The sequence below is a fragment of the Desmodus rotundus genome, unplaced genomic scaffold (genome assembly GCF_022682495.2).
Source record: "Desmodus rotundus isolate HL8 unplaced genomic scaffold, HLdesRot8A.1 manual_scaffold_559, whole genome shotgun sequence".
In the NCBI taxonomy this organism is placed as follows: domain Eukaryota; kingdom Metazoa; phylum Chordata; class Mammalia; order Chiroptera; family Phyllostomidae; genus Desmodus; species Desmodus rotundus.
In genome coordinates this window covers 1-11,112 of record NW_026527653.1, presented here as the reverse complement: position 1 = coordinate 11,112, position 11,112 = coordinate 1, and the positions used below count along the sequence as shown (strand labels likewise).

Genomic DNA, 11,112 nt, shown 5'->3' with positions numbered 1-11,112 from the left:
ACGGGGAACTGGAGACCGGCGCGGGAAGAGCGGGACTTGGCCTTAGCGCGGGCCTTGCCTCCCTGTTTGCCACGACCAGACATGACGGCACTCGGCACTGCGAGTAGCTCCCGACCGACGACCGAGAAAGTCGCCCTAAACGGCTCCGCTTCAGCTTTTTATAGGCAGAACGGCGATTGTCCAACGAGCACTGTGATTGGCTAAACCGTAGCTTTGTCCCGGTGGCCAATAAGAGAGCGCAGGGAGAATCCACTCATTTGCATGACCCCCTCCCCCCACCCCCACCCCCCGCAAGAGCGCCACTGAAAACTCGCCAATCACAATACAGCGTACTCAGAGCCTTCATTTGCATACATCCTCTATAAGTCCCGAGTCGCTTCCGGTAGCCTCGGTCCTGCTGTTGTTGTGTTAGCGTTCCTGCTCCTCTCCTTCGCTCGTGCGTTCCGCTATGCCTGAGCCGGCCAAGTCCGCTCCCGCGCCCAAGAAGGGTTCCAAGAAAGCGGTCACCAAAGCCCAGAAGAAGGATGGCAAGAAGCGCAAGCGCAGTCGAAAGGAGAGCTATTCCATCTACGTGTACAAGGTGCTCAAGCAGGTGCACCCCGACACGGGCATCTCGTCCAAGGCCATGGGCATCATGAACTCCTTCGTCAACGACATCTTCGAGCGCATCGCCGGCGAGGCCTCCCGCCTGGCGCATTACAACAAGCGCTCCACCATCACGTCCCGGGAGATCCAGACGGCCGTGCGCCTCCTGCTGCCCGGCGAGCTCGCCAAGCACGCCGTGTCCGAGGGCACCAAGGCCGTCACCAAGTACACCAGCTCCAAGTGAGCTCCTCCTGGGACGCGGCGCTCGCACGAGTCGCCGGCCGCTTGACCCCCAAAGGCTCTTTTCAGAGCCACCTACCTTGTCAGCGAAAGAGCTTGCGTCACTTGCCTTACTCCGATGTCTCTGTCCCGCTTTCATTCCCCGTGCCACCTACCCGTTTCCCAGCGAACACGTTGCCTTTGAAGGGCGACGGGTAAGGTACCCAGAAAACAGAAGGCCAGTTTTCTGTGGCTTGCCGGAGAACTACCTGGAAGGGCGTGTTCGTTCGCATCCAAGTGAACTGCCTCCGCGGCAAAAGCGTCTAACGGTGCCTGGTCCTCCATGTGTTGAAGGCCATCTACCGAGGAACATCGGGCGGGGAAGCGGGGTTGGCTCTGTGGCATTTAGGTCAGGCCAGTGCTTTGTAACGCGTTCTTTCGTGGGCTCTGGAAGCCTTGTTACGAAGCGTTACTGTAAAACTGCAGCAAAGCAATACTCGAGGCCACGCCTCAGCACCCATAGCAAACTTTTCCGGTGTGCCTGGGTACCTTGATTCCGCGGTCCAAGTAAGTTTTAGTCACACACTCCTCCTGTCTCAGTCTCGCATTCCTTTCAGGCTCGCAGAATCAATACATACTATTGCTCTGCTTAGAGAAGTCAACCACTGTCAGATTAAGGTAATAGAAAGGCTACTGCTTAAAGTCTTTTTTGTTTTTTCACTCGGTCCTTGATACCTACACAGTTCCCCACAGGTGTAGTTTTTTGCTGCCGTAACACAATCTGGATTAGGAAGACAGGAGGAAAGGGGATTTCACGAACCTGTGCCAGCTTCTCGTAAAACGTCCTCCAGAGACCTCAAACAGCAGTTTTTAATCTTAACACCTCTCGGCCTTAAAAAACATTTGTCCCTTGCCCGGAACAGTTCATCCTCTCTGCAAAAATAGAGGAGGCACTAGACATTCGAGAGTCATACCGAGGCCCTCTCCGTTTTGGAGACTAGATGGCTCCAAAGAAGTGTTTCCTAAGAACGGCTCAAAGGCAATTAGACCCTGAACCAGTCAACGTATGGATGAAAACCCCACGGACAGCCACTTGAACCCACATCACTGGGGCACTGGTGGTGAGAGGCAAGGGTGACGGACCTACGGAACACACACCGGGTGACTCACGGTCGGTAATCACTGACGTGTCGCTTTTGCAGTTGCCGTATTCCTGGGTAGGATCCTCATCACGGTTTTGAGTCACGACCCCAGACATTTTCTCGCCTTTTTCCCTAACTGTCCTTTCCCAGAATTGTTTGTAACGCTACGTACAAAACTAGCTGCATTCCCCCTTTATTCCTTCATTAACTCCGGGCACCAAATATGGTACTTTACATTTGTACCCTCATTAGAGTTCAAGAACATTTTAAAGAGGTCAAATGAGAACAGAAGGTAAAGCGCAGAAGAAAGCCATAAAACTGAAACTCCCTACCAAAAAAAAAAAAAAAAAAAAAAGTTAAGCACACTGCAGCGAGGTCCTAGCTCATCCCCTTGCTTTGGCTCTTGTTTGTTTGTTTCTTACGTACCTACATAAAACCCCAAATATTATCTTCCGGCATGATTTCTCTTACTTCCTGTCTACTCCACTCAATCAAATACAGGTAACTTATTTCCTAGTCGTTGTACTAAACCTGTCCCTTCTTTCCGAGGCTTTGTCCCGGGCCCCAGGGAACGCCTCCCTGCTTCTGCACATGCCTTGCTCGGATCTATCGCCGGATGAGGCCCACGGCCGGAACTTAAGAAGTTCAGGAAGAGCATGGAGATGGGCGAGGAGGAAGGGGGGCAGAGCGAATAGGGGAGAGATTGAGTTTACAGAGTAGGAATATAACAAAAAATAAAAATGAAGATAGAAACAACCAACCCCGCCCCCTACGCACACAGTTTAGGAAACTGTGTGAACAACCGAATATGCCGCGGAGGAAGTAGTCAATATTTGGTTCTGAGGACTCTCAAATATATGAGTAGGAAAGCAGAAAACGGCTCATCTTGAACTGACGGTGCAGAACGTGACTCGATGTAACTAAATTACCCACCAATCAATAGGTCCGTTTAGCACCGACATTTACACTTACACGTTTCCAAGCAAAACTGACACCTTGTTCTGTCTCCGGGATGAGTATTTTGGGCACATCGCTTCCCGCAACAAGGGAGAGATTTTTTTAAAAACCACACTCTGCACCCTGAGAGAAATAAAACACGCCGGGGATATAGCAGTAAAAAGAACAGAAAAGGTCCCCGTCCACATAAAGCTACGTCCTAGTAGACAGATGGACGCTGAAATAAGCAAACGAAAGAAATGTGGAACAGAATGACATTAAGGGGGTGATGTGCGCTATGATGGAAAGCAGACTGTGGAGTGCAATGTGGATGACAGGTCTGATCGGTTAATAGTTGAGCAGAGGCCCGATTAAAGTAAGATAGTGAGCCATAGGAGAGCTTGGAGAAGAGTATTCCAAAAAAATAAAATAAAGCCAGCAAGCGCAAAGGCCCTGCCTGAGGCAGGCAAAAGTTCGGGGGAGTTCAGGGAATATGCAAGTCTACTGTGGCTAAAGCACAGTGAGCAAAGGAAAGATTCGCAGAGAGATGACGTCAGAGCGGTTGCCGATCACGTAGGCCATCGAAGGACCTCATAGGCCATTCATTGCAAAGATTTTAGCTTTTATTCGTGATAACTTGGAGTGCCTTTGGAGAGTTTGGTTGGAGTAATGACATGACTCGACTTATGTTTTCTAAAGCTCACCCAAGATGCTGTGTTAAAAAAAAACACACTAGGAGAGCAAGAGTACAGGCGGGAAACCTATCAAAGAGGCTACAGTAACAGCATTTCAAAAGAGAGAGAGCTGATAGCAGTGGAGACGGTGAGAAGGCGCCAAGCCTGGGAAAGCCTGGGAAATTGATCGGTCCATTTTGGAAAGGCCCCTGGTCCGTCCCAAAGTCAATCTAAATTCAATCTAATATAATCCCAGGGACACAAGAAGCGTTCTCTCTCTCTCTCTCTCTCTCTCTCTCTCTCTCTCTCTCTCTCTCTCTCCCCCCCCTCCCCCCCTGTTACACGCTAACCCCCATGCTGTCACACGTTCTCTCTCCATAGCCGTGTGCACCGGCAGCCACGGGGACTCGGCCTTTGGAGCACCCGGGGAACTAGCTAAGCTACCTGGATAGGGACGGAGACTGTTTGCTTAGCAGCCGCCTGCGGGCTCCAAAGGGCTAAGCTTTAATGTGAGGCGAAAGCTCTAAACGCTGCCTTTTGCCTTGGCCTTGCTGACGACACGGTTGGACTTCTTACGTGGCGGGACACTGAAAACCCAGGGGCCAGTGGAGATGGTGAGAGGTATTCAAGATACGTTTTAAATTAACTGAATGTAGATCACGAAGTATCGAGGGCTGATTGCAAGTGTTTGGACTGAGCACTTCGAAACAGCTGCCCTTTACTGCTATGTAAAGTTGAGAAGCTTTTACACTTCAAGCGGGTATCTGCAATTGGCCCTTGGAGGGTCACATTTGAGGGCTCAATGAAGAGAATACAACCTTTCCTTTTAAGGGCATTGGGGGTTTGGGCTATCACCTTAAAATATTTTCTAGTTCTTATCCTCCTCATATGTTTTTAAAGGAATTGTTCAAGGCTATAGTTCTTCTCACATTTTGTCAAGAAGTATATCCTACTGGTTGATAGTCCTATAATTCATAAAATAGACTATAACAATAATTTTTCTTATTTCCCTAATTCTATCCTTGTTTTCATTAAGGAATCTGTCTAATTTGTTGTGTGGTAGTCCTGCAGTTTGATTCTGCAACCCAGAGTATTTTCAAAATACTGATGCCTGATTGCCAGCCCTAGAAACTCAGATGTAAGGAGTTTGGGGGTACAGGCTGCTCTTAGGGTACTAAAAAAATCTCCCCAGGTGACTCTAATTGAAAGTCATATTTGAGGTTCACAACCACATCTATTTTGCAGATGTAACATCGATTAGTTCAGGAATCTAGCATAAACTTTTTAGAATTAGAACTGAATAACTGATTAACTGAGTACAGGAATATCGATCGCTTTTTCGGGAAAAATTTCTTTGCTGTCAAGAAGTAGCAGCAGGTTGGACTAGTCTGTGGGTGCGAAGGCAAGAATGTCTATGGACACTGAAAGGAGAACACAGCTGATATGGCAATGAGGGAAGCCACTCTTGGAGTTAGCTAACCTCAGAGTTCCCTTTTTCCTTTGGACATCTACTTAAGCTAATTTGTCTGATATATACATTTTTAAAAATCCTCCACCCAAGGATGTGTTTATTGATTTCAGAGAGAGAGGAAGAGAGGGAGAGAGAAACATTGATTGTGTGAGAGACATTGATTGGTTGCCTCCTGAGGTGCTGGCAGGGTCCGGTGCCTCCAAAGGCCCCTCCTAAAACCTTTTAGGAAAGGATCCTTAACTTACTTTTAAGCTGCTGGTAGCCCCTGGTACTTTTTGGCTCTGACAGCATAAACTCCAACTCCTATCACAGGTTCCTCCTGTATGTTTCTGCATCTTCTGATGAAGACACCAGTCATATTGAATTTTAGCCCACCCTGATGTCCTATTTTAAGTCGATTACATGTGCCAAACTCTTATCTGCAAACAAGGCCACAGTATAAGGCACTGCGAAGTTTGATTTCCATCATATATTGTGGGAGGAACACAAGTCAACCCATAATATAATCAACAGCTCTGATAAACTCTATGTGCCTATATGTATCCAAATATGTCCACATCAAAATGCCTAAATCTGTGATTCCTATTTTTCAAATTATTATTTTCAATGTCTCAAGTTACTGTAACCAACAACTGGTGTACCTGACCATGGAATGTAACGTCCAGCAAGAAATTTCCAGCGCAACATTTCTCAAACCACTTTTGACACGGTCAGCCACAATACCTTCTCCCTACTCTACACATTGTTTTTTTGCGTTTCAGTTGTGTTTCTACCTTTCTTGAAAAAATGAAAGCTAATATGCTGAAAATGTTGTGTGTTTTCTTTCATCTTTCATATTAAAATCGCTACACAAATATTCACCAATTCTGATCATACATTTTAATCCATGCTGATATGACAGCTGTCACAATAGAATCTAACAAATTTGTTTTGAATAAAATGAAAGACAACTAAGTACTACTACAGCCATCGTACAGAAAACTACAAATGAACTTTTTGGCCAGCGCAATAAAATCGGAGAAATTTGACTATGAATTGCATATTAATATTATTGAGTCAATCTTAAATTTGTTCGATGGAATAACAGTATTGTTTTATATAGGAGAATGCCCCTATTTTTCAGAGACAGTCTACATAAAGTATTTAGGGAGAAGTGTTTTTCATAACTATAGCCTTTGGACACTGATTGATGAGCCATGGGTGTATGCTGCATATTCCTGCACTTATCAATCCCAGTAAAAGCTGTTTTGCAGAAGGGTTTGGGACATTCTCCACTAAAGGGAATCTTTCCTGCTGGAACAACAGATGGTGTCCTGGACAACTCATTCTCATCCGCGGTGGCTCGGAGAGCTCCGTGGCATGGGGCACTCCACAATGAGCTATGGTTGGAAACTGAAATTTTTCCAACATTTGAGCCCCCCCCCCAAATATTGGTTCGTGGAAATGAACCATCACTTTCAAGTAGCTAAGAAAATGTGTGTCCATGTAAATGAAAGGAAAAGAGAGATAAAATGCAGTGAATAATAAGAAATGGTCAATCTAGATGAAGAAATGGTCAGTTTTTCAAAACTTTGGTAGCTTCCAAAGTCCCAAAACAAATAACAAGGACAAATAAAAACAAAACAAAAAACAGCTTCTAATCAAAGACTTTAAAAACTAGTACAGAAATAACTTTCATAGGCATTAATTCTTGTTTCACTTTATTAATCCTATTAATGTATTGAAAGAATTAGAAATTCATAAAATTTCAAGATATGATCATATAAGATTTTTAACTCCTTTATATTTAAAATGCTCTCCTATGTTTGAGTTATCATACTTTAACTAGAATTCCGAGTGATACCCCTTTTCACTATAGTTCGATAACTCATTAGAGGTAAGAGTGATTTATGTAATTGCACTAATTTAGGCATACTGAAGGTGAGGATGAGGATCTTCCAGGGCATCAAAGGGAAAACATTGCAAGTGCTGATGCATGGGAGATGATGGAGTGGCATGGTTTGTTTGTGTGCAAATAGATGTCTCCCTCCAAGGGCCAATTGCAGATACCCGCTTGAAGTGTAAAAGCTTCTCAACTTTACATAGCAGTAAAGGGCAGCTGTTTCGAAGTGCTCAGTCCAAACACTTGCAATCAGCCCTCGATACTTCGTGATCTACATTCAGTTAATTTAAAACGTATCTTGAATACCTCTCACCATCTCCACTGGCCCCTGGGTTTTCAGTGTCCCGCCACGTAAGAAGTCCAACCGTGTCGTCAGCAAGGCCAAGGCAAAAGGCAGCGTTTAGAGCTTTCGCCTCACATTAAAGCTTAGCCCTTTGGAGCCCGCAGGCGGCTGCTAAGCAAACAGTCTCCGTCCCTATCCAGGTAGCTTAGCTAGTTCCCCGGGTGCTCCAAAGGCCGAGTCCCCGTGGCTGCCGGTGCACACGGCTATGGAGAGAGAACGTGTGACAGCATGGGGGTTAGCGTGTAACAGGGGGGGAGGGGGGGGAGAGAGAGAGAGAGAGAGAGAGAGAGAGAGAGAGAGAGAGAGAGAGAGAGAACGCTTCTTGTGTCCCTGGGATTATATTAGATTGAATTTAGATTGACTTTGGGACGGACCAGGGGCCTTTCCAAAATGGACCGATCAATTTCCCAGGCTTTCCCAGGCTTGGCGCCTTCTCACCGTCTCCACTGCTATCAGCTCTCTCTCTTTTGAAATGCTGTTACTGTAGCCTCTTTGATAGGTTTCCCGCCTGTACTCTTGCTCTCCTAGTGTGTTTTTTTTTAACACAGCATCTTGGGTGAGCTTTAGAAAACATAAGTCGAGTCATGTCATTACTCCAACCAAACTCTCCAAAGGCACTCCAAGTTATCACGAATAAAAGCTAAAATCTTTGCAATGAATGGCCTATGAGGTCCTTCGATGGCCTACGTGATCGGCAACCGCTCTGACGTCATCTCTCTGCGAATCTTTCCTTTGCTCACTGTGCTTTAGCCACAGTAGACTTGCATATTCCCTGAACTCCCCCGAACTTTTGCCTGCCTCAGGCAGGGCCTTTGCGCTTGCTGGCTTTATTTTATTTTTTTGGAATACTCTTCTCCAAGCTCTCCTATGGCTCACTATCTTACTTTAATCGGGCCTCTGCTCAACTATTAACCGATCAGACCTGTCATCCACATTGCACTCCACAGTCTGCTTTCCATCATAGCGCACATCACCCCCTTAATGTCATTCTGTTCCACATTTCTTTCGTTTGCTTATTTCAGCGTCCATCTGTCTACTAGGACGTAGCTTTATGTGGACGGGGACCTTTTCTGTTCTTTTTACTGCTATATCCCCGGCGTGTTTTATTTCTCTCAGGGTGCAGAGTGTGGTTTTTAAAAAAATCTCTCCCTTGTTGCGGGAAGCGATGTGCCCAAAATACTCATCCCGGAGACAGAACAAGGTGTCAGTTTTGCTTGGAAACGTGTAAGTGTAAATGTCGGTGCTAAACGGACCTATTGATTGGTGGGTAATTTAGTTACATCGAGTCACGTTCTGCACCGTCAGTTCAAGATGAGCCGTTTTCTGCTTTCCTACTCATATATTTGAGAGTCCTCAGAACCAAATATTGACTACTTCCTCCGCGGCATATTCGGTTGTTCACACAGTTTCCTAAACTGTGTGCGTAGGGGGCGGGGTTGGTTGTTTCTATCTTCATTTTTATTTTTTGTTATATTCCTACTCTGTAAACTCAATCTCTCCCCTATTCGCTCTGCCCCCCTTCCTCCTCGCCCATCTCCATGCTCTTCCTGAACTTCTTAAGTTCCGGCCGTGGGCCTCATCCGGCGATAGATCCGAGCAAGGCATGTGCAGAAGCAGGGAGGCGTTCCCTGGGGCCCGGGACAAAGCCTCGGAAAGAAGGGACAGGTTTAGTACAACGACTAGGAAATAAGTTACCTGTATTTGATTGAGTGGAGTAGACAGGAAGTAAGAGAAATCATGCCGGAAGATAATATTTGGGGTTTTATGTAGGTACGTAAGAAACAAACAAACAAGAGCCAAAGCAAGGGGATGAGCTAGGACCTCGCTGCAGTGTGCTTAACTTTTTTTTTTTTTTTTTTTTTTGGTAGGGAGTTTCAGTTTTATGGCTTTCTTCTGCGCTTTACCTTCTGTTCTCATTTGACCTCTTTAAAATGTTCTTGAACTCTAATGAGGGTACAAATGTAAAGTACCATATTTGGTGCCCGGAGTTAATGAAGGAATAAAGGGGGAATGCAGCTAGTTTTGTACGTAGCGTTACAAACAATTCTGGGAAAGGACAGTTAGGGAAAAAGGCGAGAAAATGTCTGGGGTCGTGACTCAAAACCGTGATGAGGATCCTACCCAGGAATACGGCAACTGCAAAAGCGACACGTCAGTGATTACCGACCGTGAGTCACCCGGTGTGTGTTCCGTAGGTCCGTCACCCTTGCCTCTCACCACCAGTGCCCCAGTGATGTGGGTTCAAGTGGCTGTCCGTGGGGTTTTCATCCATACGTTGACTGGTTCAGGGTCTAATTGCCTTTGAGCCGTTCTTAGGAAACACTTCTTTGGAGCCATCTAGTCTCCAAAACGGAGAGGGCCTCGGTATGACTCTCGAATGTCTAGTGCCTCCTCTATTTTTGCAGAGAGGATGAACTGTTCCGGGCAAGGGACAAATGTTTTTTAAGGCCGAGAGGTGTTAAGATTAAAAACTGCTGTTTGAGGTCTCTGGAGGACGTTTTACGAGAAGCTGGCACAGGTTCGTGAAATCCCCTTTCCTCCTGTCTTCCTAATCCAGATTGTGTTACGGCAGCAAAAAACTACACCTGTGGGGAACTGTGTAGGTATCAAGGACCGAGTGAAAAAACAAAAAAGACTTTAAGCAGTAGCCTTTCTATTACCTTAATCTGACAGTGGTTGACTTCTCTAAGCAGAGCAATAGTATGTATTGATTCTGCGAGCCTGAAAGGAATGCGAGACTGAGACAGGAGGAGTGTGTGACTAAAACTTACTTGGACCGCGGAATCAAGGTACCCAGGCACACCGGAAAAGTTTGCTATGGGTGCTGAGGCGTGGCCTCGAGTATTGCTTTGCTGCAGTTTTACAGTAACGCTTCGTAACAAGGCTTCCAGAGCCCACGAAAGAACGCGTTACAAAGCACTGGCCTGACCTAAATGCCACAGAGCCAACCCCGCTTCCCCGCCCGATGTTCCTCGGTAGATGGCCTTCAACACATGGAGGACCAGGCACCGTTAGACGCTTTTGCCGCGGAGGCAGTTCACTTGGATGCGAACGAACACGCCCTTCCAGGTAGTTCTCCGGCAAGCCACAGAAAACTGGCCTTCTGTTTTCTGGGTACCTTACCCGTCGCCCTTCAAAGGCAACGTGTTCGCTGGGAAACGGGTAGGTGGCACGGGGAATGAAAGCGGGACAGAGACATCGGAGTAAGGCAAGTGACGCAAGCTCTTTCGCTGACAAGGTAGGTGGCTCTGAAAAGAGCCTTTGGGGGTCAAGCGGCCGGCGACTCGTGCGAGCGCCGCGTCCCAGGAGGAGCTCACTTGGAGCTGGTGTACTTGGTGACGGCCTTGGTGCCCTCGGACACGGCGTGCTTGGCGAGCTCGCCGGGCAGCAGGAGGCGCACGGCCGTCTGGATCTCCCGGGACGTGATGGTGGAGCGCTTGTTGTAATGCGCCAGGCGGGAGGCCTCGCCGGCGATGCGCTCGAAGATGTCGTTGACGAAGGAGTTCATGATGCCCATGGCCTTGGACGAGATGCCCGTGTCGGGGTGCACCTGCTTGAGCACCTTGTACACGTAGATGGAATAGCTCTCCTTTCGACTGCGCTTGCGCTTCTTGCCATCCTTCTTCTGGGCTTTGGTGACCGCTTTCTTGGAACCCTTCTTGGGCGCGGGAGCGGACTTGGCCGGCTCAGGCATAGCGGAACGCACGAGCGAAGGAGAGGAGCAGGAACGCTAACACAACAACAGCAGGACCGAGGCTACCGGAAGCGACTCGGGACTTATAGAGGATGTATGCAAATGAAGGCTCTGAGTACGCTGTATTGTGATTGGCGAGTTTTCAGTGGCGCTCTTGCGGGGGGTG

The 11,112-nt window shown here is 47.2% G+C and overlaps 2 protein-coding genes across 2 annotated transcripts; one reads left to right on the top strand and one right to left on the bottom strand.

The window, feature by feature from the left end:
* Positions 1-359: 359 nt before the first annotated feature.
* Positions 360-2,394, top strand: LOC112313460 (histone H2B type 2-E). Its single transcript, XM_024570001.4, has one exon. It carries the CDS (start codon positions 449-451, stop codon positions 827-829), a length of 381 nt encoding a protein of 126 aa, XP_024425769.1. The 5' UTR covers positions 360-448; the 3' UTR covers positions 830-2,394.
* A 6,606-nt stretch (positions 2,395-9,000) lies between these two features.
* LOC128780147 (histone H2B type 2-E) lies at positions 9,001-11,035 on the bottom strand. Its single transcript, XM_053917961.2, has one exon. The coding sequence runs from the start codon at positions 10,944-10,946 to the stop codon at positions 10,566-10,568; it is 381 nt and encodes a 126-aa protein (XP_053773936.1). The 5' UTR covers positions 10,947-11,035; the 3' UTR covers positions 9,001-10,565.
* Between the last annotated feature and the right edge of the window lie 77 nt (positions 11,036-11,112).

Bases quoted from the DNA above. Each gene is read 5' to 3' on its own strand.
- LOC128780147 (XM_053917961.2), bottom strand. From the start codon at position 10,946: ATGCCTGAGCCGGCCAAGTCCGCTCCCGCGCCCAAGAAGGGTTCCAAG.
- LOC112313460 (XM_024570001.4), top strand. From the start codon at position 449: ATGCCTGAGCCGGCCAAGTCCGCTCCCGCGCCCAAGAAGGGTTCCAAG.